This window comes from Patagioenas fasciata, chromosome 1, assembly GCF_037038585.1.
Source record: "Patagioenas fasciata isolate bPatFas1 chromosome 1, bPatFas1.hap1, whole genome shotgun sequence".
In the NCBI taxonomy this organism is placed as follows: Eukaryota; Metazoa; Chordata; class Aves; order Columbiformes; family Columbidae; genus Patagioenas; species Patagioenas fasciata.
The window spans coordinates 9,306,589-9,334,584 of NC_092520.1; the positions used below are offsets into that span (position 1 = coordinate 9,306,589).

Here is a 27,996-nt window from a genome sequence, read left to right on the forward strand (position 1 = left end):
GTCAGACTAGATTTTATTGTGCCACTGAGCATGTCTGTAAGGTTCCAGGGAACTTCGAGGAGAGTTACAGCTTCTTAATTTGTCACGGAGAAAGTATTTGTATCTGGGTTTCAGCAAATCAAGTCAAGCTGCCTGGACTGGACAGCAGGATCCAGGAGACCGCAGATCAGAACTGCAGAATCTGCCAAAGGGGTTGGATATGTTCACCTACACCACACAAGACCTTTTCTCATCCCTAAGCCAGGGATATTTTCTCTTTTCCTTTCTGATTTTGTTCTGGCTGGGTTCATGGACGTGCTCCAGGAATTACAAAGCTACACAGCTTACCATGTGAGCTATGGGAAGGATCCTGCTGCGGTGCTCGCACTGGTCAGATCTCGGCAATCCCGATGGCATTTTGAGAGATCCACAGTGAAGACAATCTCAGAATCACAAGGCTTATTTTAGAAAGAGTTCAAGCACAAGGGAGACAGGACACATGTGGTGCCCAGACGAAGCAGTGCCAGACACTGGTGATGGCTTTTTGGAACAGCATTCTTTTCTTTTAGATATTTGGGAAGGAACAAGTTTTAACATGCCTCAGGCATTAGGAAACAAAAATATGCTTTAATGCTTTCATTCAATAAGCAGTTACTTCTTCAAAAAGGCAGCGTTCCCCTTTCTGATCTTTGTGATTATCAATGCTGTCTTGTGAGCTGTTTCCCCTTAGAAGAAACATTGCACGACGGAGCCAGGAGTGCTATCTCTAAAGCACTATTGTTTATTTACACATAATGTGCTTCATTTCCCAAAACTCAGAGGGGAGTGAAAAAGATTATGCAACTTCTTTCCTCACAGCTCCAAATCTCTCCTCACTTGCCTTCTGCCCTGAAGTCTCTCTCCCTAACAGCAGTTACCAGTGCTGCTGTGGCTGGGTTTGCAACCCTCCTACTGTTTCCTTGCCCCACTTTTGTAGGCTGCTGCTGTCTCTGACATGTAATCCCTCAGAAATCCAATGCAATCAATGCCTTTGCTTTATCCAGCTCCATGTAAAACCTCTTTGGCCAGTGTTGTTCTCCTCTTGAGGTCTTGTCCTGTGCTGTGGTTTTGGGTATCACCCCTAGGACTTCAGTTGCCTATTTATGTCTATACAATTAATGGTCTCTTTACACTTATCATATCTGAATAACAGGCAGCAATTATATCCACTGAATTTACCATCCTGGTCAAAAGCCACACAAGAGCCGAACAGATGATACGCTGAATCACTGACTTGTATACTGGCATGAAGCAAAAGGACTCTACTCTTGGTTTCATGTGAATTTTCCTTACTAGCTGAGATAGGACCATATTTGTACATTTATGTCCCTTCGGAGGAAAAGAGAAACCACTAGAAGCATCTCAAAAGCTTTTAAGTTGACAGGAGTTGAAAAACATAAGAACCCCCACTCAACCAATGCAGCTTCATCCTTATTTTCCACCTTCACTCCTCTAAAGGGAACTACTCTCTGAAGAAAAAGACACTTGCTTTATAGGGGAGGTATGTATTTGAACAGCATTATCCAATATTTACAGATACTGCAATGCTCAGGCTGGTCCAGGGCTTGGTGTGTAGCACGAAGAACACAGCAAAACTCAACTGCAAGTTCTATGTGCCTTCTGCACAGCAATCAGTCCATCAGTCTTGTTTATTAGATCTCAGAAAAGAAAGAGATGTTTTCTTTACTGCCTACCAGTCTCTGCCTTATAGAATTGTTCCTGAGAAGAGGGACTGATGATGGGAAGCAGATGAACAGGGCAGCTGAGGTCTCTGATACTCCAGATACTTACGCATCGCTTGTTGTGCCAAACGAGAGGGGCATTCGCAAGGAGTCTGGCTCCTCATGTGCGTGCTGCCGTACTAGTGTGCAATGAATTGCAAGACTGAACCACCAATATGGCAACAAAAATAAGGCTTTTGTTTCATTTTCTTATTAACTTCTAGTCCAGTGCTATGAGGGGAACTTGCTCTACGGGTGAGGAGAAGATAAAAACTACTGGATGGGTTAACATCAAGAAAATGAACATCCAATACAGACAGGCAGGCATCATGATTCGATGTCTTAATCTGGACAGGAAAAGCTCATTCTCAGAACAAAAACACTCAGGACAAAGGGTGAGCAACTCCACTCACAACCTGAAGGTGATGAAATTCTGCCCACATAAAAGTCCTTGAGTGTTTTGACTTATTAGGGCCTGGACTTCCCTCAGAACGGGTAGGAAGTCCATGGGAAGCCGTTGCTTAAAAAAGGAACAAACAGAACAGTTGAGTCAAATCTTTGCCAACATCCAAGCCTGCATGAGGCTGCTGTTGAAGATTGATTAAAAAGTTGTGAGACAGTGGTCAGGAACTGAGATACAGGGACACAAGGAAAGGGGTCTGACAGGCATGGCACAAGTTGACCTTCTGCAGTGACCACAGCCATTGCCTTACCTAAAGCCTTGATGCTCTTGGAAAGCTTTGAGCAAGACCGGGAAAGCCCTGGCATCAGCACAGGCTGGGGATGAAGGGACTGAGAGCAGGCCTGCGGAGAAGGACTTGGGGGTGCTGGTGGATGAAAGGTTGGACATGAGCCGGCAATGTGCGCTTGCAGCCCAGAAGAACTATTGTACCTTGGGCTGCATCAGAAGGAGCGTGGCCAGCAGGCGGAGGGAGGTGATTCTGCCCCTCTGCTCCGCTCTGGTGAGACCCCACCTGGAGTCCTGTGTCCAGCTCTGGAGCCCTCAGTGCAGGAAAGACATGGACCTGTTGGAGAGGAGCCAGAGGAGCCACAGAAATGATCAGAGGCTGGAACAGCTCTGCTGGGAGGACAGGATGAGAGAGCTGGGGTTGTTCAGCCTGGAGAAGAGAAGGCTCTGGGGAGACCTTTCTGTGGCCTTTCAGTGCTTAAAAGGGGCCTGTAAGAAAGATGGGGACAGACTTTTTAGCAGAGCCTGTTGCAATAGGACAAAGGGTGATGGTTTTAAAATAAAAAGGAGAGAGTCAGGCCAGGCATAAGGAAGAAATTTTTTACACTGAGGGTGGTGAAACCCTGTCCCAGGTTGCCCAGAGAGGTGGTGGATGCCCCATTCCTGGAGACATCCCAGGCCAGGCTGAACGGGGCTCTGAGCAACCTGATCTGGTGAAGATGTCCCTGCTCATGGCAGGGGTGGCACTGGATGAGCTTTGAAGGTCCCTTCCAACCCGAACTATTCTATGATTCTAATACTGTATCAGACTAACATTTAGGTTCACCTGGCAAAATGATCTTCCTACTCAGGAAAGAAAAACACAAGTTGGCTTGTCACTGTGGACGGATGCTGATCCCTGCTGAACGCCGCTCTGTGCTCTGTGGCGTCTGGGTGAATTCTGCCCCACGCCCACGTGACTGGCAGCTATTTTAGGTGTCCACCTCCGCAATGGGGACACACGCCAGGCAGGGATCAGCCGATGGTCTTGGCTTTCGTTGCAGGCAAACCACAGAAAATTGTCACCTCCGTGGAGAAGAACTGGCTGAAGAACCTGCTGTGGATTCAAGGCTGGTCTGTGTTAGAGATGCAGTAAAATGTGGTTACAGTAAAGCCCTTCATTTGGTTTTATTTATTTATGCTTTCAAGCCTCACACACAAAACTGACAGGTTGAGCAATATGAGCCTCTAGACACATTTCCACCAGCTGCACCACTATTGTTGATTTTTTTGGTTCAGGTCTCTGCCAGAACAGGATAAGAGGCTTCAGAATAACAAAATAAACTCTGAAATTGTTTGGCTCCACTAGGGAGCTTGAGATTATAAATGCCTGTGGGCTAGAGGCTTTGGAGAGAAAGTATGTGCTAGCATGCACTGATTTGTATAAATACAGTACAACTGATCATCAAATTGGACAAAATCTCTGTGGTGATTCATCAGCTTTTTTTACAGATTTGTTTATAACAAAAGCCAAGAACTTTTTTGTGTTTTAGATAATTTTCTTCATAAATTTTAGGATGCTGAACAGCACCCTGAGGTGCTGATGAAAAAATAACACCAAGTATGATCAACTATTAGTGAAATCTATACAGAGATTTATAAGGCAATATCCTATAATTTGAGTACGTTAAGAGACTGAATTTCAACTAATCTGCAAGGTGAATAATTGGATTAATATTACAAATGTTCTTAAAGTTATCATCATATATTTTAGGCAGGAAAACCAAAATTCAGTGTGGGAGCCAGAAGATGAAGACTCCAAGGTAAAATAATGAAAGATTCACTATCCACACCAGCCCTCCAAACCCCTGCAGGGAAATCTCCGTGACCCTAAGGGAGGGCAGGCAGCTGAGCTGTGGGAAACTGCCAAAGATCAGGAACAGAGAGAGCTGAACGAGCACACAGACATGAGGAAGGAAGTTTTTACACTGAGGGTGGTGAAACCCTGTCCCAGGTTGCCCAGAGAGGTGGTGGATGCCCCATCCCTGGAGACATCCCAGGCCAGGCTGGATGGGGCTCTGAGCAACCTGATCTGGTGAAGATGTCCCTGCTCATGGCAGGGGTGGCACTGGATAAGCTTTGAAGGTCCCTTCCAATCCAAACTGTTCTGTGATTCTATGGAAACTGCTGTTGAGATAAAAAGAAAAGATAATGGGGATCATGTCCCCTCCACTCTGGGGAGGGGAACACACACCTTCCCCTGATGATTATTCTGACAGCTGGCCAAAAAGATATCTTGTAGTTAGACACAACTTGCGCTGCTTCACATCTAGATCCCACTAAGGCCTCACTAGTCCAGGCCTGGCAAAACCTCAGAGCCTTCCTGAGCTGCAGGACTAAGCAGAAGGCAGAGAGAAGGAGGAGAAAGCTGGCTGTAGAGGAAACTACATGAAAAAAAAAAAAAGGAATTATGGGGCAAGATCAAAAGCTCACAGATAGGAAGCCAGAGGGGACATCAGGCAGAGCACCCAAAGCTGTGCCCACTGCTCCCTGAAGAAGAGGTGAGGTAGGAGAAGCATGAGCTGGTGTAGGTGGCTATGGGGGAGCACGGGTGGATATGGAGAGGGGATCAAAGGGATGTGGAAGGGAACAGAAAGAATTGCAAAGTGAATATGTTACAGAACAGTGGACAGAAATCAGGAAGAAACGTGGATTTGTTGGTTCTGGTAGTCAGAAAACAGCCTAAAGAATAAATAGTCCTTTCTTCCTCTCTAGAGGGGAATCAATGGAGAAACACCAGCTCAGTAACTACGGTTATTGGTCATTATGCAGCAATGTGAAAATGCAGAGGGTTGGCATCAGGTCCCCAATGAATCTCTGCTATCCACTGTTTGGGATTCAGGGGGGAGACAAAGACACTCACATCACCCTTGGCTTGTCATGAGCTGCTTGTCCCTGATGGACTCTCAGGACTCGATTAATCAGAGAACTGTCAGGCCATAGCATAATTCAGTGGTTAAATCCTGCTTGTATTGTATTTGAAAACGTCAGAAACCGATTTTTTTCCAGTGTCCTTTCCAGCAGTGGTGTTTAAGAGTGGTGTTTCAGAGGATCTCTGAGAAAGTCTGTGTAAGGATGGAGCCCCTGGAGCCCAGGGCTGGGTGAGAACCAAGCAGTCTGCAGCTCAGCACCCAGAGCTCCCTCCGGGCTGATGTGCAGGAGGGAGAAGGAGGAATTAGGCTGCTCGTAGCTACTCTACCACCCATGCGTAGATTTACAAATACACATGGGAAAAGACCAGGCTTTGAGGTGAGACATAAGATCCCACCACCCAGGGACTCCACCAACCACCAAGGTTGGGCATTTCCCAAATTCATGATCCTTTGTTGCATTTAAGCTTATCACGCTCAAGAGGCTTGGAGCTCTCTGCTCAAAACCGACAATGTTTACAGATATATAAAGGGTGAGTGCCACGAGGATGGAGCCAGGTTCTTCTCGGTGACAACCAATGATAGGACAAGGGGTAATGGGTTCAAACTGGAACACAAGAGGTTCCACTTAAATTTGAGAAGAAACTTCTCAGTGAGGGTGACAGAGCCTGGACCAGGCTGCCCAGGGAGGTTGTGGAGTCTCCTTCTCTGCAGACATTCAAACCCGCCTAGACACCTTCCTGTGGAACCTCAGCTGGGTGTTCCTGCTCCGGCAGGGGGATTGGACTGGATGAGCTTTCGAGGTCCCTTCCAATCCCTGACATTCTGTGATTCTGTGAACTTTAAGTGTAGGAAAATCTGACTCAGCCCTGATTTTTCTCTGCCATTTTGGAGGCTCAGTCGAAACCTGCCTGTGTGCTGGATCCTGGAAGTGTCTCAGTACTTGGAAGACTACAGGGTTGCAAAGAGAAATGTGTTGAGATGGGCAATCAGCACTCAGTGATGTTGACCAAGGAGCCCTTATCTATTTTCACTGCTAAGCACATAATGTATTCTGTTTTACTTGATAGTACAGAGGTTAAGGTGGGATCAAAAATCCCTGGGAAGTTAAGTCCTACCCTGATTATGTTTCCTTCCTGCACCGCGCAGATTCTTCCAAGACCCACACCTTCACTTTTAAAGTGCGCTGCAGGGAGCTCCAAGAATGAACACAGAATTAGGACAACATTTGACAAAGAAAATAAGTATTATTTTGACAACAACAGAGCAATCAGCTTTCATATAAATTAAATCTAACCTGGCATACTCTTAGTGAATGCACCTAATGAAAAAAATCTAACTTTTGCCATGAATTGCAGCAAATATGGAAAATATCGGCAGCTTTTACAGCAGGTCCTCCATAATCTGGCTGAGAGAGTTGGGGTTGTTCAACTTGGAGAAGGCTCCGGGGAGACCTTATGGTGGCCTTTCAGTACTTAAAAGGGGCCTGTAAGAAAGATGGGGACAGACTTTTTAGCAGGGCCTGTTGTGATAGGACAAGGGGTGATGGTTTTAAAATAATAAGGAGAGATTCAGGCCAGGCATGAGGAAGAAATATTTTACTCTGAGGGTGGTGAAACCCTGTCCCAGGTTTCCCAGAGAGGTGGTGGATGCCCCATCCCTGGAGACATCCCAGGCCAGGCTGGACGGGGCTCTGAGCAACCTGATCTGGTGAAGATGTCCCTGCTCATGGCAGGGGTGGCACTGGATGAGCTTTGAAGGTCCCTTCCAACCCAAATTGTTCTATGATTCTGAGATTCTGTGATTATATGAGAATCATGTACTGAAGATACATGTGGTTTGCCTTGTCAAAATGTCACACAGAGTCCTTCAAAAAAACCAAAAAAACAACCACCAAAACACAAACAGCAAAACCCAAGGACGACATGAATTACAGTATCAAAGCTCAGAAGCCGTCACTCCATGCAGACCTTCTGGGTAAGTCTGGCAAAGGCAGAACAGCTCTTCATGGTGCCTATTGTTTTATTTTCTCTTCTCTTTCAGAAATGGATGCCCTGTTACAGAGGACAAGGATGCTGGTGTGCTACCTCTGACACAGCTGTGACACAGCAACTTGAGACTGCATCTCACTATTACCCTGAAGTGGCATTAAAAACATCAACATAAATTATAGAGTAAAAATGTACCATTTATTAATAGAAATATTCCATAAACGAAACAGTGAAAAAAAGAGGACTGGTCTTCATAAAATAAGTCCCCAGGTCACGATGCAGAGTCCATGGGAGGCTGTCCCACAGCTCAGTGGATATTGCTGTCTGAGGTTTTCATGTTAGCTGGTGTTATTTCCCCTCCAATTTATATCCTGTTATTCATTATTCTAAATAATTCTCCTCCCTGTCTTTGGCATTTTTTGTTTAAGGTGGGGTTGTTCCTTGTGGCAGCAGCACAGATTTATGCCAGATTAAAGGCAAACATGTCCTCTTGAATTTCCTTCACCAGGTCAACCTCTTTCTTTTGGCCAACTCCACCTCTTCCTTTGAGCTTCTCCTGGAAAACCAGGGAATTTCAACAAATGCAAATCTAAATCACCTCTGACAGCAGGGAAAAGCCTGACCTTCATAAATTAATATGAGACTTTGCTGTTAACTTCAGTGGGCCTGAGCTTTTACCTCATGCTCATGGAAGTTTCTCTAGGTTACTAAAACCACTGCACACACATTTTGCTCCAGAAAAGCAAGGGAGAGAGAGAAAAAGACTGAAGATATGGAAGAAGGAGCACCGATTGTTTTTCTAATGAAAAAATGCATCTGGATCTTTTTTCTCCTCTCCCATTGCAATGTAATAACTGTGGAACAGCCTCATAACAACAGTGTCCACCTTAGTCACCAGTCTTATGGTACCTCCAATAAAGGTGTGGTACCTCCTCAGAAAGGAGGCTGTAGCATGGAGGGTTTGGTCTCTTCTCCCAATTAAGAAGTGATAGGATGAGAGGAAATGGCCTCAAGTTGCACGAGGGGAGGTTTAGATTGGATATTAGGAAAAAATTCTTCATGGAAAGGGTTGTCAGGCATTGGAACAGGCTGCCCAGGGAAGTGGTGGAGTCACCATCCCTGGAGGGGTTTAAAAGGTGATTACACGAGGTTCTTAGGGACATGGTTTAGTGCCTGGTTTGACTTGATGATCTTGGGAGTCTCTTCCAACCCAAATGATGCCACGATTCTATTCTATAATGTCTGATACACCAGCTCTTCTCTCTGTATGCCCAGAAGCCAACCTGTGCTCCTCTCCCCACTCTGAGAATCACTTTGCTGAAGGGGGGACAGAGAAGGGCCAAGGGTGGGGGCACAGCACACTGAAAAGTCTTGTCTGGAAAAAGTGGGGTTAGCACAGAGGGAGCAGTGGTAACCTCTGAACTACTTTGCCACCCCTCAGCAGAGTTTTACAGAGGCTGAACCATTCTCAGCAGCCCTGGGCTCCCTCTGTGCTCACTCCTTCCTCTTCACCTACTCCAGCCATGGTTTTCTCCTCCTCATTCCATAACCTGGTCTCATACCAATGATTGTCTCCCACCTCTATCTCCTGCCAACCTTCTCAGGGCTTCCTGACCACACATTATTTCTGTGATACAAATCCTCACTTCAGTCTGTCACAAGGCCAGTCTGCTCATGGTGATGTAACCTAAACACACATCATCAGACACATTCATCTTCCCTGACACTGACTTCAGCTGGTTCTGGAAGAAGGCTGAACCAGGCCGGTGGCAACAAGAGAAGCTATGACAACCAGTGTTTTTATGAAAAGTGGAGATCGCCTAAAGGGGTTTCAAAGCACAATTGTCAAGACAATAAGCCAAAATCCAGTCTTCCTGCTCCCTTTTGGTCTCCACTGTTTTATAGAAGAGGGAGTGCAGACAGTTCTGTGGTTAGGGACAAGTCTATGGGATTTACACCTTTGTTCCAATGTCCATTTGGTTTGAGTTTAAATGGCAGGCAACTTCCTCCCCTGCTGCTCAGACTGTGCAACACCATTACAAAAAGGCACCTCAGCAGAGCCAGACCTGTTGACAAGACAATTCTGTAGATTGACTGATGTTTAACTCGCTCATTTTTCATCAGAGACACAGAGCATTATTCTATCAGACTTAATTTTTGCACCATCTGCATCCTGTTAGCTTTCAGTCTCCAGGTTCAGCTTCACCCCGACATGTTTCGCATTGTTCTGCAATCAGTCCTCAAGGATATTTATGTCTCCAGAAAAGAAGCCTGAACTTAAGCAAGTTCTTTCTGTCCCCATAGCTTTCCTCCAACGGTGACACACCAACCTGCTCCAGTCCTGCTCTCAGGGGATGCCAAAAGCTTCTGCAGAGCTGCTGACAACTTTATACTTTCAAATGCCAGTATGCACATAAGTTACCCAGTGTCTTGGGAGACTGTGGTCTTATGCCATTGTAATAAACTATCTCTCACTATCACAGAATAAAACCCTGATACCATGCCCTGAGGTAAATTCTCTCTCTGCTTTCTCTTTGTGAAAAAAGTATAAAGTCTCTTTCCAAAGATACCGAGACAATTAAAAAAGATCCTACAGCTTAAAAAATGCCTTTTAAATAGCATTGCACATGTTCAGTCCTGTGCTGCATAAGGACTCCCATGATGTTAATTAAGCACATTTTATACTGAAACAAAAAAAAAGAAAAAGCAAAAAAAGGAAAAAAGATCACTGTACTACTACACACTTTTCTTCATAGAGAACTTTGTATCTTCACTCTAAAGCAAAACGGACTCTCAACCACAGCCTGAAAACTTTTAGGGCTGGTAGAAGCATTTTGTACAATAACAGTGACTCTTTCTGTTAATGGAAGCAAAGAACAAAGATTCCTCCTTCCTTCCCTTTCAGTGTCTCAGAAAGCTGCAAGCCCTGCTCTGTTACATTTCAATCCTTCTTCCTATCAAATTTCTGATGAGGATGAAGGACCCCTGGGCTCTGAAAGGCAAACACTTCCATGTCCCCAGGGCAACCTGTCTTTTGCCTGAAGCTACAATTACATTATCACTGCTGCCAGAGATAATCAAACCTGCTCTCCCAGGCCTGGAGCAGCTGCCTCTGCTGCTGCACATCCCTGTCACCACGGCAGCACAACTCCTCGTGCAGCTGGCAGTGACCTGGCCGTCTGGATTACTGATAGTCTGGCCCAAAAAGGATGTGAATCTACCCAGATTTATTCCTGAGCCAGACCATTGCACACATGGATGCCTGCAGGCACAAGGGCGGTGGAAAGGAGCAGTGAATAACCAGGGAGGGATCGCGGGAGACACTGCAAAGCTGCGTATTTCAGCCATAGGATCTGCAGCTGTTCAACTCTGCAGGAAATCTCCCGTATGTTTGGGCCACCCCTGAGTGTCTGGAATCCCACCTGTACATGATCCAAACCTTGTCACCATGGGAAGCTATTTCTAGCAATACGCTTTGGCCTTGACAATGTGAATGCATCTGGGTGCCCTCACAACCATTCCAGAACTCGCGAAGACAAATGTGGCAGCAGATTTTTTAACAAAACTACAACCACAAGACCCTGTGGCACAAACTGTGGAGGAGCATAACCTAAGAAGCCCCCAAGAAATGAGCATATTTGTCTGTCCTGGTATTATATCCCTCCTGTACTGGCCACTGTGGCCAATGGGGTCTGTGCTGGGAAAACTCTTTGGAGAGAGTCGCTCTTCTGTTCTGCTTATTTAACACAGTTCGATCACAGAAGAGAGATTCTGACAAGCTCGTTTTATCCTAAGTGTGACAGAGGTGCTATTGCTTGGTACTTCAACCAGTACTTAAATATTACAAATTGATTTCTACTTTTTATTTTAAAAATACAAAATATAAAATAGCACTACTTTGGCCTGGCCTGTTGAATGACTTTGTATAAATGCATATTGGTAACTCAGCAGGGAGCTGCTTGGAAACCAAGATAGGAAAAATGAGATTCAGGATAGGACACCTTCCAGCAAAAACTTTGCAGCAACCGGGGGACAGGGCCAGAATGTAATTTTTAATAATTTGATGGTTCCACTTCTATCCCAGTCATTCTAAAACCCTGGGGCTTCATTACATGGGAAGAAGTCTGAGGTCACAGAATAAGCAAAGTCTGCTTGGAGAATGCAAAGTGACTCCTGAACAGAAAGTCAGGAGTTTGGGGAAGGCAGAGAGCTCTTTTTTACTGGTAAACAGAGGAAACCTGTGTTTTAAGATTGCTGGTTGGGTAGCTTTTGGAAAGGAAGGAACAGCAGGTTCTCTGCTGGCAGAGATGATTTTGGAGCCCTGACCTGGGAGGAGAACTCTGGACAGGTAAAAAGTCCACCCTTAAGAATTTGTACATAGAGATGGGGAAAAGTGGAAGAGGCATTGAGCCCTGCAATCATGACAGCAGTATCTGGCAAACAAAACCTGCAGCCATGCGAACACTGATCAATGCATTCTGATGAGAGAAGTGCTGCTGGACCTCAGAGGGCTATTTTCAGATGCTCTTGTACAAGAGTTGCTTTGTAAGCAAGTTAGTCATGCTTTAATCTTTCCAGGCTCAATCTTCAAATATAAAGCCAAGCACTACTAGGACTGAGAAAGATCTCAACACAGGGAAGAAGTTTATTATGTCCACAGGTCGCTAATTGCTGCTGCTGTGGCTGCAGAGAGACTTGTACAATATTCTCTAGACTTCTCACCATAAGCTGTGCTACACGTGCACATCCATCTGTGTTGGAGAACCATGCGGTGCTTCAAAACTGAGATATTTCATCAGCATGAACATCAACATCAACATCAACAGCATGAAATGTGACAGTTCGGATGGAAAGGTAGTGACAGCAGCAAACATTCAAACCAGCTCCCCGATGCCCAAGTGGCCACCCTGGGAGATGCGGCGCTCCAGAGAACAGATTTAGAAAGGGTTTGATTCACTGGAGAGACGACCCACAACCAAGAGGACAGAGTTCACAGCGGGACACGTAGCGAGGAGAAACGCTAAACACAATTAAAGAGTGGCACATATCTGGTGGGGTAGTTGTGTCAAAGGAAAGATTCACGGGGAGCAGATGACAGAACGAATTACAGTGACCAGACCACTCAGACAGTGCCCCAAAAGGTGAGGGCATGCTGGGACATGTTAGCAAAAGCTAAAATCTGTCTGCTCCAGTGCCCTCATCGCTGCCAGGCCTCTGTGGTGAAGCGGTGCTCACTCCTCTGTGCTGCACTTCAGGAGAAATGGAGCCAAACAGGAATGGGACAACCTGACAGAACAGCAACCGATACAGGCAAGAAAACCACCAGACTCAATATAATCCCAGTTTTCTACTGGAGAGAGGATGACACTGTCAGAGAACATTTAGGTTATATACTAAGGGAAAAACACTTTCTACTTATATGAAAGTTAAGTACCAGAATGGGATTCATAGGGCAGATTTTTTTCAGATTTAAAATAAAACATCATCAGTTAATGAACAGGATTATGATAAGGCTTCCTGCGACAGTACGGCAAACCTGAATGGCTGGGACATCCTCTCCAGTTCTAGACGCTATGTTCTCCCTAAAACAATGGTGAAATACAGGGTGTCTCAAAAAGATGGACCCAATTTCAAAGCAGTGTACAGGGTGTATAAAAAAGATGGACCCAATCTGAAATCACTATATCTCTGCAACCACCACCTGCCCATGAATGAAACTCTTACCACTTGAAAGGGTGGAGCACAGAGTTTGAAACTATTACCGTGAGATGCCTCTCCCAGCGCGCTTGCAAATTTGTGTGTAATTGTAACTTGCTGCCATTGTGAAATATACTGCTTTGAAATTGGGTCTATCTTTTGGAACACCCTCTATATTTACATGGGTGTCATTTCGCTTTAAAAACCTTCCACTACAATCAAAATCAAATTAGAAGAATCAGTCTTTTAGGCTGCCAGTGCAGCTTAGGATAACAAACATGGAAAGAGGTAGAAATTCAAACTTAGATCTTAACTCCTGAGGTCACTGAATCTGCAGGTCCAAATGATTTTAGGAAGAAATGTTGGCCCCCTATCCTTGATGAAGTGCCTTGCAGGCCAGCTCCTGATGGATATAATATGCTTCAGGAGAGAAAATATACACTGCAAGACAATAAGAGTCAGATTGACAAAAAAGCACATATGAACGCTTCTCATTTTAATCTCATCACTTAACACGATATAATCGCTCTTTTCTTTTTGCAACAAAAACACTGCTTTGCTATAACAACCTTGATTAAAACCAAATCTGAGGGTCGGGTGAAATTCACTTTACATCTTCAGGGAAACAAACTCCCTGCCATGTGAAATTCAGCGTACTAAGGGCATGATGGTTTGCCCTTTCCTGCGGAAGCCACGGGCTGGAATCCAGAGCAACTCCAAGCACAAGTTCAGCAGCAAACCTGTCAGACTATGAGAACAGATGTTCTTACCACATTGGTAAAATACTGTGAGTTTAAAACATGAGAAGAAGGTGAGTTACAGGAAGGGGAATTCTCCAACAGAGAGTCCAGTATTTGGAAAGAAACCCCTGCTTTCCTGAGGATAACATCAGGGATGGAAAAGAAAAGAAGCGAAGCTCCCAGATATTGTTTTAATTTCTTGCAAGGTAAAGGCAGATTGGGGACAGACCCATAGTGGTTGTACAGCAGGAATCGCTGCTGGGAATCTTGATTAGCTGAAAACAATAGAATCATAGAATCGTTTCAGTTGGAATATCATCGAGTCCAACCATAACCTAAGTACCTAACTCTGGCACTAAACCATGTCCCTAAGAACCTCATCTAAACCCCTTTTAAGCCCCTCCAGGGATGGTGACTCCACCACAGCCCCGGGCAGCCTGTTCCAATGCCTGACAACCCTTTCCATGAAGAATTTTTTCCTGATACCCAATCTAAACCTCCCCTGGCTCAACTTGAGTCTATTTCCTCTTGTCCTCAAGTGTGCCCTAGTGTGCTGGTTCCATCTCTGGTTTCCTCATATGCACTGAGGAGGAGGAGATGGATGTGACCAAGGCTTGACCAAGTGAATGACTACACCACAGCCCAGCAGATCCAGAACTTGGGTATTGGGGACCAAAACACAGTTACCTGGGAGAGACAGAAGCTGAAAAGCAATCCTGAGGTGCAGCTCATACGAGAGAATCAGTGGCTTTACAAGAAATTTTGATGACAAGCAGGATGCAAGCGTGTTTGCCAAGATAATCTCATCCATAATACGTATTCACTATTTGCCTCAGGGTCCTCCTGGGATCTTGAAGTCGGTCAGTAGAACTTGCATCAGTTTCCCCACCTATCACACTACTCTCAGCTGGAACTGTAGTTAAACCTCATGCTTGCGAAATGCTCTTAAAATGATATTATTCCATTACTTTGCATATCCCTATAGCAAAAGCTAAAATGTTTATCTGCCTACTGATACATTTCATGGTCATAAAAAGAAAAAAATGTTTGCAAAGAAAACGGTACCTCACCATTGAATTTTCAAGCCAGGACTAAAACGTATTTCAGCATGCTAATAAAGGCTTTATCTAAACATTATCATTAAAAAGAATTATGCAGAAAAGGGCCTCCCAACACAGTACACAGTGTTCAATGTCGCATGAATTTACACAGAACTGCTCTGAGCAGCGAGGCAAGCACTGATGCACAGCATCGTCTCCTGTGAAAATTATTCTTGCGGGGTGGTTTGCACACAAAACTTCAAACTCAGCACAATGTACCCAGAATCCAACAAAGACTCCAACGCCAGCGCTGCAGAAGGCACTCGGAGCTCCCGAGGCAGCAGATGGGGAGGGTGCAGCCCTAAGTTCAGCTGAGCTGCACAGACTGTACCGTTCTGTTTGAGAACAAAACCGCTCTGTTTGCTGTTTGGAGGAAGAAGGCAGAGCTACTCTTGACTCCCAAGCTCATCATCAAATGTACACACACAAAGCTGGTCCATCTTTTGACAAAGGACTGAGTTTTAGATGCTTCGGGCCACCCACATAAGGAGGCACTGTCGATACAAAAGGAACATTCACATTAAATTAAAAAAAGGGGCAAAAACAGTCTCTTCACTCACCGTGGTCTCCTGAAAGCGAAACCATAATGCTGACAAGCCAGGCCGACTGTTGGGGTGTAAACGATGGGCATGAATTTCTCGATGTCGGAGGTCAGCACTCGGTAAAAAAGCTTCTCATTCCTGTCTTGTAATGTCATGAGAAAAATATACCTTAAAAGTAAACCAAAATAGATATGTATCAGTTTTTATGGATGTTGGCAGTTTCACAAAAAGCGGTAGCCGGCTCACTCAGGGTGTTCCCGGTTCTCCCAAGCCCTGATGCTCCTCAGTGCTACAACGGGAGCAGATATTTGGAGTAAAACTTCCCAGAGGACCTGACCGGCTCCATCGTCCCCACCGACAGCTCACAAAGACTCGGTAGAGCTGCAAGTCAGACCCATGTTCACCCTCAGAACTTTGGAATTCGCATTAGAAACAAATGCAATGGAAAAGGTCAAAAGTAGACTTCAGAGCTACCTGAGACACAGCAGGACATTGTCTGTATTATCAAAATACATTATGCAGCCTAGAAGATGAAATATGCATATATGCAAGTGTTAATATGCACATTTCAAAGCACTGTATTCCCTAAAGTATCTCCACAAGACCTCTCTCTCAGTTATCCCACATTCTCAATTACTGAATCACTAAAACCAGAAGGATAGTTAAATTCCATCTTAAAAAAAAGACAAACCCATTAATTTAGAAAAATAAAATGTTAAATCAGCTTTGTATTCTTAGAGTTGCCTAAACTGATGTGCATCACTGGATTTATATGACTACTTACTGACTGAGAATATACATTTCTCCAAAGACTTTTCTTTCTTGAAAATGCTTCATTGAACGCTAAGATTGAATTGGTCAAATTGAAGCCAGGAAAATGAAAAACTCAAAAAATAAAGAGAGATTGCAAATGATTTTCTGTCTGAGAAACTAGTATGAGCATAATGACAAACTCCCTTTTGTGCCCAGCACCCAGCCTTGCAGTGTGGCTTCAAAAAGGCCATCACACGCTGCTGACAATATATAATTTAAAAGATTGACAAGGGCATTTGTGACCCAGAAAAGCCAATGCAATTGCTCTACAGGGGAAGAGTCCTGCTGCCTCAGTGCCCAGAGCAACGGTAGCTGAGACAGATGGAGATGCAAACTCCACCGTCCATCACAACAGGAGTCAAACACCATCTTCCATCAGTAATATGAGCAATAGTGGACGCAGTGGAAACTGAGGAACAGAAAGATCAGTCATTACACACCATTGCTTCTGGTTTTGAATTTTTTCCTACCAGTTGGTTGGTTCTTTTTGTTCCTACATCCAGTATTTCAGTGGATATATCGATGTCTGCAGTACTTGTGTCCACTCTACCTCCAGCGCTTTGGGCAGGGGTCGCCTTTTCATTGTGCACTTGTACCCAAAGTAGAGTGGATTGCCAGGCAAACATCAGAGCTCTCCAGCAATACGGGGGCAGAAAAAAAACAGTACCAGTGTTATTTTGGGACTGGGATGCCATGTAATTGAGGGGAAGAAGAATAAACACTCTTGGTGGTGTAGAGTATGGAGAGGTGGGAAAAAGTGACTGAATGAAACCTGTGTGCCTTGAAGCAGGATCTGCAGGTCTTCCTGGGGGCTTTAAAGAACTGAAAATTAAACTGGGGGGAGATGGAAACATGACCGTTTTTACATACTTCTCTAGATCACTGGATTTTTTCTCGAAGTTTCTCATGACACGGAGGACTTGAACGTCCTGGTTCAAGAAGCAAGGAGGAAGGAGGCCATGGATTCCCAGCTGCAGCCTCTCTTCAAGCGTAAAAGCCATTCCCTGGGAAGAAAAGAGGAAGGCATGTTCAAACAGCACGATATGCACTACCAGATAGGATATCCAAGAGGAAAGCAAGCAAAAACATGCAGCTCCAAAGCCCTGGAGGCAGTTCTTGGCAGGGAGTGTAGGGGCTTGGACCACCCGGACCCAGCGGCTTGTGGATTAGCAGTCCCAGTGCCAGAAGAGCTTTCATGATTCACAGTCTTTTGCCATTCGAATGTGGTTGGTGTTTACAGTGTATACAACTTTACAGTGTGTACATTCCAAGGGTTTCTTCCACTTTTAGCCTTTTCGTATGTTACGTATTTAGCTCTTACCTACTGGTTTCAATGGCCTTCCTGAAAGCTCAGCTTCCATAATCCTTTACAAATCACATATCAGGTTTAGAATCGTACAATCATTTAGGTTGGAAGAGACCCCCAAGATCCTTGAGTTCAACTGTAAACATAACGCTGCCAAGACCACCACTAAACCATGTCCCTAAGAACCTCATTTACACGTCTTTTAAACACCTCCGGGGATGGTGACTCCACGATGGCCCTGGGCAGCCTGTTCCAGTGCCTGACAACCCTCCCTGTGAATAAATTTTTCCTAATATCCAATCTAAACCTTCCCTGGTGCAACTTGAGGCCATTTCCTCTTGTTCTAGCACTTGTTACTTGGAAGAAGAGACCAACCCCCTCCATGCTACAACCTCCTTTCAGGCAGTTGCAGACAGTGATGAGGTCTCCCCTCAGCCTCCTTTTCTCCAGGCTGAACAGCCCCAGTTCCCTCAGCCGCTCCCATCACACTTGTGCACCAGATCCCTCACCAGCTCCGTTCCCTTCTCTGAACCTCAAGGTCTTTCCTATAGTGAGGGACCCAAAACTGAACACAGGATTTGAGGTTTGGCCTCACCAGTGCCCTGTACAGGGGGACGGTCACTGCCCTGGTCCTGCTGGCCACACTATTCCTGATACAAGCCAGGATGCTGTTGGTCTTTTTGGCCACCTGAGCACACTGCTGGCTCATTTGAGCTGCTGTCAACCAACACCCCCAGGTCCTTTTCCTCCAGGCACTTTCCAGCCACTCTTCCCCAGCCTGTAGCGCTGCCTGGGGTTGTTGTGACCCAAGTGCAGGACCCGGCACTTGGCCTTGTTGAACCTCATGCAATTGGCCTCAGCCGAATGATCCAGCTGGTCCAGATCCCTCTGTATGGCCTTCCTACCCTCCAGTAGAGCAACACTCCCACCCAGCTTGGTGTAATCTGCAAACTTACTAAGGGTGTACTCAATCCCCTTGTCCAGATCATTGAACAGAACTGGCCCCAGTACTGAGCCCTGGGGAACACCACTCGTGACCAGACACCAACTGGATTTGGCTCCATTCACCACAACTCTTTGGGTCGGACCCTCCAGCCAGTTCTTCATCCATCACAGATACACCCATCCAGGCCATGAGCAGCAGCTTCTCCAGGAGAACGCTGTGGTGTCAAAGGTGTCAAAGGTTTTACTGAAGTCTAAGTACACAGCATCCACTACCTTTCCCTCATCCACTGAATGGGTCACCTTGTCACAGAAGGCGATCAGGTTGGTCAAGCAGGGCCTGCCTTTCATAAACCCATAGTGACTGGGCCTGATCACCTGGTTGTCCTGCACATGCCACATGACGGTACTCAGGATGATCTGCTCCATAACCTTCCCTGACATCGATGTCAGACTGACAGACCTGTAACTCCCCGGATCCTCGTTATGGCCCTTCTTCTAGATGGGCATCACATTTGCCAACTTCCAGTTAGCAAAGATCTAGATTTGGATACTCATCAACTCATCATAGTATACCCAACTTATCAACTTCAGTTACCTTCTAGTTTCCCACCAGACACAATGTGCATTAACGACATATTAGCACTGCAGAAGACAGACATGACATGTAGGACATTTTCTCAGTGCTGACCTTTTTTTTTTGATTCGAGGAGCACATATAGTGCCACAAATCTTGCCAAGTGGCTGGCACAGGTCCACAGCTGAGGGTCAAATGCTAAATTGTGTGGGATAGCCCTGCTCTTACAGGACAATTTCGTCCTTCCTAGGCAGAAGCCTGAGCGTGTCCCGCTCCCATGCACGCAGGGGCTGATGCTCCAAATGACCAGCAGCAGCCTGCACTGGACTCAGCCTGATGGACAGCAACAGTAAATGCATTCTGCAGTCTGGCAAGAAGATTAGAAAAGGACTTAGTCCTTAATTAATGGGATTTCTGCTATGCTGATAGCAGATTAGACAGCAGGATAGAAGGAAACATTTTCAGAAGCGTCTAAGGAGCTTAAATCCTAATGAAAACTTCACCCATAACTAACCAAGTGATTCTTACCTTGATGAACAGCTGGCAGTAAAATATTCAAAATCGGTAATTATTGGACTATGTTTACGCAGACACATAAATGCTTGCAGAAGCCTTGATGGGCAGCTTTATGACTACATAGCTGTTAAACTGCTACTTTCTTCCATGGATTTAGTGTTTCTCTAAGAGAAATAACTGTTAATAACATTGCACAAGGAAAACTGAGGACATCCCTCGATGAACTTGGTTTTGGCAGCCTCCCCTCACCTCCTGCTGCTTGTTCCTGTCCCCATGCCATCCCGAGGGTTGTGCCAGCACCAGCATGTGTGCAGTCACACGGCGAATCAGCCAGAGGAAGCACCTGGATTAAAAATAACCAGGTCATTTGAGGTGTGAGCAGCTCCCCAGGCTGACGATACCCCACAGACGGCTCTACAGACACTGGCCAACCTGGGCATGGCCACGGGGGACACCGAGCCGCGGAATGGACCTCTGGAGGTGCTCCTCACTTCTAAGTGGTGCAGCTGGTGGTGAAAATGCTCGTCAAACTACAGCAGCCTATAAAAGGATAGAGGAAAGGACTGAACCTGATTCTTCTGTTTGCCAGATTCATGCCTCGTGTATAGTGGACACTTTTTTAATTAGTAAATTTTGCACTAGTGCAAGTGAAAAAATAGCCTATTTCAGAAAAGATATTTTCTGCTCTATATCAGGATAGAGTCAAGTATTTTCCAAACGCAGCAGAGAAATCATTCCTCTTCCAGCCAGCAGACCAGGAGTCAGCAGTTGTCTGGGAGGCAGGAGCTCCAGATTTTGCTGTCAAACCCAGAAATGGCATCGAGGTCTCTGTGGTGACTGGTGAATGCTGGATGCAGGACGTGGCTAGTTCTGCTGAAGTGCCTGACATTTCTGGCCCAAATTTCCTTCCTGGACTTGAGAAGCTTTCCCCTAAATGAGTTTCACAGCAGAACTGGTGCATTCCAACAAGATAAAATTCAAGTTTTTGTGAGTCATCATTTCTGAATTTAAAAAAACTCAACACATTCTCATCAGAAAACTTGCAACCATCTGTATTCTCCAGACTGAAGGCTTCTGAAATACTAGACCAAGATCAACACTGGAAATCAGCTCTACATCAGTATTTAGCTTTCCACTGACGATATGCTATCATGGCAAGGAAAATACAGCTACTGTGAATGTCAAAGTTTATCTGCAATGAATGGAAGGAAAAAGATACAATTTCAAACTATTTACTTCCTGTGACCTTTGAACACTGAGAATAGATAATGGGAGACAGAAATATTGGGCACTAAATACTCCACTTGCTTGTCTAGAGAGATTCAGATCACAGGTTGGGGGGTCAGGGTCATAGATCTGAGCCCCTTCATCCCCTGGAAGAGAAATGAAGCTCAGCAAAAGAAAATAGACTGGTGGCAGTTACTTTTCTCAGAGAAAAAGGGATAGAAAAGGCAGAAATGCAGTGTTCTGTGCATTGCTGCCCCTGACCACTAACAATCTGCTTGAGGTAAAATGGGAAAACCCCCCATTTTTCAATAGTTTTTCCACCCACTAAAACAGTGAAGAGTTTTGATATGTCACCAAACGATTACACGTCCAATACAAGAAATAATTTCTGTAATTTAGCTCATTTCTATTCAAACTAACACCATGACACCTTACAGAAACAGCATTCTGCATGTCTACCACTCACTCACATGTTTTCTTTTTTTCCAGTGGGTTGGGCTCTGCTTAAATGACATCTCCTGCACCCCAGCGTGGCCTGGAGCATCCAGCTTCCCTTCACCCAGGGTCAATGGGAGAGTCGGCATGGAATTCCAGCTGCCGTGAAGGTGAAGCACGTCTATTTGGGCACTCGCGCTGATACAGGGAATTGACAATTAACTAATTAACACTTAAAGGACTAACACTTGACACTTGAAGAACTAACCCTACCCCACATCACTAAAGACACTTAGAGAGCTGATCCTTTAACCCACATCACTATTACCTAGCCTTGCTTAGCTCTGTGTAACTTATTGTACGAGAAACAGGACTTCACTGAGGCCTTGCAAAGATAATAATCCTTGGAGCATCCTTGGGTGAACTAGGTAACAGAAACTTGGGCACAGGACAGGAGATACGCCAGTTTTAACCAACTCATCACACTGGACCAAAGGTGACCGTGTACAGAGAAAGAGGACCCGGCGTCACGATCACTGCGCAGCTGCAACCAGGAGGAGCCGGAGGTGGAGACTCTGGAAATGCTCTCCCGGAACTCATTGTAATAAGAACCGCCTTCTCGGGGACAGGTCATGAGTATGTATAGGCGTTCCTAAAACTTTCATGAATATGTAGCACTTTACTGCATTTAACCAAGCTCACAGCTACTGTAATTTTACACACGTATTAGGTGAAATGATTCCCTGTGTGTCCGGTGTCGTAAATAAATACACACTTTCCTTACAACCTCAAGGTTTCCTTACAACCTCAAGGGTTGTAAGGTCATTTCCGTGCCTCAGCGCTTCAGTCCCTCTTTTTTTTTCCTTTTAGGAGGAACTCACCAGGCTGAAAAGTGTTCAGCAATGAGCTGAAAAGTCTCTTGAAGTGGTATTGGGAATTAATGTAATAATTAATAAGACTGAACAGGGTCAAAAGGGAGTGTTGGGTTGTAGATTGGTTTATCTGTGCAACTTGGGCTGGAAAGGACATTTGTGCACAATTCTTCTCAGCACTTTGTTTCTGGCTACTTTTTTAGGTTCGCATAGCACCAGGAGTCCAGTTTCCAGGGCTAACTCACTACTTCAACACACAGGAAATGCAAGACTGAAGCAGAATTTTAAGCAATTGGGAGATCCATGTGCATGAATGCACGATTTTGGACTGCAAGAGCAGCTTAAGCTGTTTAAACCCAGCCACAGGCATAGTGTTAACAGCACAGTCACACCAATATACGGCATCTCTAGTTCACCACGCTTTTGCACTTACTGCATCCGAATGAGCTACACCAGAACAAGCACCTTCATACTGGAGTGACTGCAACCGCATGTGGTGAGGCAGTCGCTGCCTTCATCAACCAGTTAAATTTCCAAAACACCTTAAAGCACAGAGCTGGCCCATCAGCCGGTGGCTCCGTGGCAGGGCCAGGAGAGGAGCAGAAATGGCCTGGCTGAACTTTGAAGGCTGCTCTCTGAAGTTTCTCGGAAGGTCTCGGAGCAGGACCCCTGGGCGAAGCGCTTATATTCACTGAAACAGCACAGCGTGAAATGAATTTGGAAACACATTCTGCCCCGGATCAAAAGCTGGAATTCACTGAGGTGTTGCTATGTTTAAGATTAAAGCCTTTGGGGTTGGATTTTTTTATTTTCTTTTTTAAGGCGGCCTGAAAGCCATATTGTACCACTCTTTTTCTGCTCTGGAAAGGTCTAACGATTAGACGGTGAGCCACAGCCCTGCAGAGCCAAAGCCAGGTGCTCCGATTTATTTTTAAATGGGTGGGAAATGAGTGGAGAGGGCAGATGCTATGTCACTACCCAAAAACAAAGGCAAAAATAGGGGCTGAAGGAGGGAGTTTGTGCTGAATTGCTGCGAAGAGCCTCGAATGCTTCTTTCCTCATGGCTGACAGCACCAAGGCTGCTGTGTGGCAGCTCCCTCTTTGTAGCTCAAGCCCATAAAAGCCACTTATTTCAGAAACTGAAGGGTGAGGCCAATTCACAGATGATTGGTTTTATCACCGCCCGCACTCTCCAGCAGGGAGGAGGAGTTGTCTTGCTCAGAGATGAACACAAACAGGAGGAATCCAGGCATGGCTTAGCCTTATAGCTTACCCAGCATAGATCATACATAGGTGGGAACAAACACAGAATGTAGTTCCTAGGGTATCACAAAACTGTTGTTAAGGCCATGGGGGCTTAATTAAGGGCTGAATTATAAGCCTTCCCTAGTGCAGAACATGCAGAGCCCACTGCAGCTCAGACCACCTCCAGCTGCTCAGCGTCTTTCTGGAGCAAAGTCTTGTTTTGCTGCATCTTTCCGTATCTCTGTGCTCCAGAGTGCGACTGGCAATCACAGCTCAGGGCTGCGGGGTGGCCTGGATGGCCAGACCCAGGGGTTTGTGCAGTTTGTACAGTCCCACGCCATCGCCCTCCATGACACCAGGACTCAAGCTATGGTTTTCAGGCAGGTTTTGGGACCACTATCCCTCATCCATGCAATTGAGAGCTGGCCTGGCTGTCTCTGAGCTGAATAAACAAGAATGAGAGGACATCTCCCAACCTTTTAGAAAGACCCTGAAGCAGGGAACTGCCTAGTCTGACAAGAGCAGAGTGCTGGAAGGGGACAGGGGGAAATACAGACACACAGGGAGCACCACTGCAGGCTGCAAGAGCAGGCACAGCTCATCCGTGTCTCCTTTATAATTACTATGTTAAATCACAGAAATCACAGAATCACAGAAAGGCTGGGGTTGGAAGGGACCTCTGGAGATCATCCAGTCCAACCCACCTGCTAAAGCAGGGTCACCAGAGCAGATCACACAGGAATGTGTCCAGGTGGGTTTGAATGTCTCCAGAGAAGGAGACTCCACAGCCTCTCTGGGGAGCCTGTTCCAGGCTCTGGCACCTCAAAGTCCAGAAGTTTCTCCTCATGTTCAGATGGAACCTCCTATGCTTCAGTCTGTGCCTGTTGCACCTCATCCTATTGCTGAGCACCACTGAAAGGAGTCTGATCCAACCTCTTGACACCCACCCTTGAGATACTTATAAACATTGATGAGATCCCCTCTCAGCTTCTCTTCTGCAGGTTGAACAGACACAGCTCTCACAGTCTCTCCTCATAAGAAAGATGCTCCAGACCCCTCATCATCTCCCTCCAGTAATTCCTTGTACTTCTTAAACTGGTGAACCCAGAACCGTATGCAACAGTCATGCTATGGAAGTCCTAATAGTCAGGGACCTTAATAAGCTTACCCCATACAGATTTTCCTTGTAATGAGTTTTCCATAGATATTCACACCTGTTGAATTTTACAGCTGGGATGTACTTTGACTATCTGCAAGGAAAAGTTCCTCCCATAAGGGGTCAGTGCCAGAAGCTGAACTAATCCCCAATGAGACGGCACACGGGGGCTGGGGAGCAGAGAGTAACAGCAGAAAACATCGATTTTCTACAATGTGAAAGATTTTTCTACAAGGGTCACATCCTGCTGTGGCCTCCTCGGCCCTGGCTGACTTGGTAACGCTCTTCACAGTGCTCCTTCTCAGCTACTCATGAATTTGTTCTGGCATGGATGGGCTGCCACAGGCCTTGTCCTGCACTGCATCCCAGCCTGGGAAAGCTGCATTTAAAATATTATTTGAATAAAAAGAGGGAAGAAGGCACATCGGAGGGTAATCCTGAACTTTACCCTCTTAAATGTCTTGTAGCTTCTTCTTACCTTTAATCTGTGTGTGTGTGTTTAAGCTTGGAAAAAACCCAAAGTCGTGATGCTCTGGGGTGCTTGGAAGACATTGTTTTACGTGTCTTCTCTGAAACCTGGAAAGATTCCCCCCTGTGCCTTGGCAGCAGCTATTGCTGGCAAACCTTTTGTTGACTGTGATTTACAAACTCTTCTCACAATGTCCAGGCCTCTTTCTGGGTTCAAAATCAATAGATGAAAAAATTCCACACTCTTATTCATCCCCTTTGTTACAAAGTGACATAATCATGGATTTCTGGTCCTTTTATATCGTTGTTCCTTCCTCCCATGGAGTCTGGGAATGCTAAAAAAACTTCCGAGACAAAGATAATTAAGCAACTTCATGTTTCTTTCAGTTCCTGGGGAACCATCTTTCATGAGGTCCACTAATTCAATTACAACATAAGTTGTCTCTACTATTAATGAGGTTTTACCAGTAACTGTTTTGTTTTGTGCAAGTGACTTCATTTCACTGGATTAGAGGGACATATTTCTATTATTCTTCTCATATTTACCTTGTCTTACCACAGTGAGTTGATTTACACCGAGGTAAGAGCGAGCAGAACTGGAACGTGACAAAGTCCCTGTGCCAGGATCCTCAGTGACCAGGGACGTGATCCTGCCCAGTTTATCTCACAGATGTCAGGACATCCCTGACAGGCACGTGACGAGCAAGACGTGAAACGGTCACAGGCGAGAAGAAGCAAAGCCATGCTGTTCCCACATGTCACAGGAGGTTTACCTCAATAAATAAAACTTATAAGCCAAATGTCTTCAGGGTTTTATCCATTAATCCACAGGAAGAACTTCAGTGCCAAGTTCCTCAAGGCCTGCGCTGTGATTTCAGACTGCAGGGGTACAGCTCTATACCGAGAAGAGGAGACTGAGGGGTGACCTCATTAATGTTTACAGATATATAAAGGGTGAGTGTCAGGAGGATGGAGCCAGGCTCTTCTTGGTAACAACCAATGGGAAGACAAGGGGCAATGGGTTCAAACTGGAACACAAGAGGTTCCACTTAAATTTGAGAAGAAACTTCTTCTCAGTGAGGGTGACAGAGCCTGGCCCAGGCTGCCCAGGGAGGTTGTGGAGTCTCCTTCTCTGCAGACATTCAAACCCGCCTGGACACCTTCCTGTGTAACCTCATCTGGGTGTTCCTGCTCCGGCAGGGGGATTGGACTGGATGAGCTTTTGAGGTCCCTTCCAATCCCTGACATTCTGTGATTCTGTGAATTTAGCAGAGAGCTCATTAATTTCCCACATTTTACCAGCCTCCAGGGCAGCAATGTTTCCTCCATGGAAAAAAAACCCACAAAACACTAAAAAATCCATATGCTAAGAATTAGAGGTGTTTTGTCTGCAAACAAGATTCTGACACATTGAGAAAAACAGATTTTTAAAACTGAGCTAGACAAACTTCCCCAAAACCAGGTGGTTTGGCAGGCTGGTTTTGTCAAGGATCTATGAACGTTGCAGATGGTTAAAAACAGCATCATTGCCCTATTGATAAGAAAAGTGAAGACGGACAATTAATGCCAAGTAAGAGGTAACAAGATACAGCGGGGTTTTTTTAAGAAACACAAATTTTTGGTCAAATTCAACACCTTCCTTCTTCCCACAAAAGCAATATTAAGATCCTCACAGAGTTCTAGCCAAGCCTTCACTGAGAAATAGATGAGGCTGATATTTCTTTTGACTTTGACAAGATTCAGAAATGTCTTTACACACGCGAAGCATCTCAATTCAAGCTTTAGTGTCTTTTGGTAAAGGAGGAGAGCAAAATCACTGCATGGAGAATGAGACAGCCATGCTACAGGAAAACTTGGTGTAACAAGGAAAACCACGGAGAAATCTTGAGAAATTAGTAGAAGCAACAGAGCAACACAGAGTCCCAAAGGGGATGGGACACGTGGTGCGTGGATGTACTTAAACAGCAGAGGAAAAGACTGTTCCTGCCTGGATGAGATTAAAACATTAAGCCTCTTCATGTACAGTAAAATACTTGGTCGAGAAGGAAGGACCAATGGAGCCAGCACTAATGAGGACACCAGGGCTGGTGCCGCAGCCAAGTGCATGGGCAGATTCCTGAGGAGAACCCCAAATTCTCAGCCCCCTGTCAAAAATATCCTGTGTGATCCTGGCACACAGATCCCAGTGGATTGGCCCTCCAACTCCCAGGAAAATGAAGACACTCTGGTGTCTCCTCTACATGACTCCCAGCCTCCCTGTGTCATTCCATGTCTGTTTTACAGCCACCACTGTCACACCTTTGCATGCCAGTTGGCGAGTGAATCGAGCTGGTCCAGGATGGAAATAAGAAGCTTGTAGTCCACATGGCCACCCATCTCAGCTGGGGGATGTTATTCTTTCACCTCATGGGGAGAAGGAACAGGGTAAAATCAGTTTCTGCAGGAGTTCTGCCAAGCACAAACCCAGTATTTCTGTCAGAGTACGGCAGTTTCTCTGATGCTGCAGACACACATTTCTCTCAAATATGATGCTTCCCCTAGACAGGAAGAATTTAGCATAAATTACAATGCTTGCATTCCTAAATCTATGAAAACCAGCCCTCATCCTCGATTTGGACAAGCAAATACGTCTGAGAACAAAGATCAAGGCAATTTTAAGGTTTAGATGTGATCCAAAACATTGAAAGAATACAGTATTAAAAGCCAGATTTACAACGGCTGGAAACTTCTTCCATTGTACAGGCAGCTGGTGATGTGAATTGTGGTTGCACACAACTTGGATTTGGTGCTACAGAGAGCACTAACTTCCTCTCCAGGTCCCAGCAAATTACATAAAATGAGGCTTGTGCAGTTACTGCTCGCATGCAAACTGCATCACGCTGTGGGTTTGGAGGCTGGGAGCCTCTCTGTAACTTGTATCTCCGTTCCTATTGCTACTCCAGCAAACGAGGTTGCTTCAAATGTAAGGTTGGAGCTGGGTTACTTCTTCACAGAATCACAGAGTGGTTGTGGTTGGAAGGGACCTCTGGAGAT

General features: G+C 45.5%; 1 protein-coding gene across 4 annotated transcripts in view; it reads right to left on the bottom strand.

The window, feature by feature from the left end:
* ME3 (malic enzyme 3) overlaps positions 1 to 27,996 on the bottom strand; it is a 148,900-nt gene that overhangs the window by 59,681 nt on the left and 61,223 nt on the right. For all 4 annotated transcript variants that reach the window (XM_071801995.1, XM_065832735.2, XM_065832727.2 and 1 more), the window contains exons 2-3: positions 17,090 to 17,223; positions 15,425 to 15,574 (exon numbers count right to left, since the gene is read on the bottom strand). In XM_071801995.1, the coding sequence (XP_071658096.1) occupies positions 15,425 to 15,574; positions 17,090 to 17,223 (284 nt within the window). The remainder of the gene's footprint in view (positions 1 to 15,424; positions 15,575 to 17,089; positions 17,224 to 27,996) is intronic.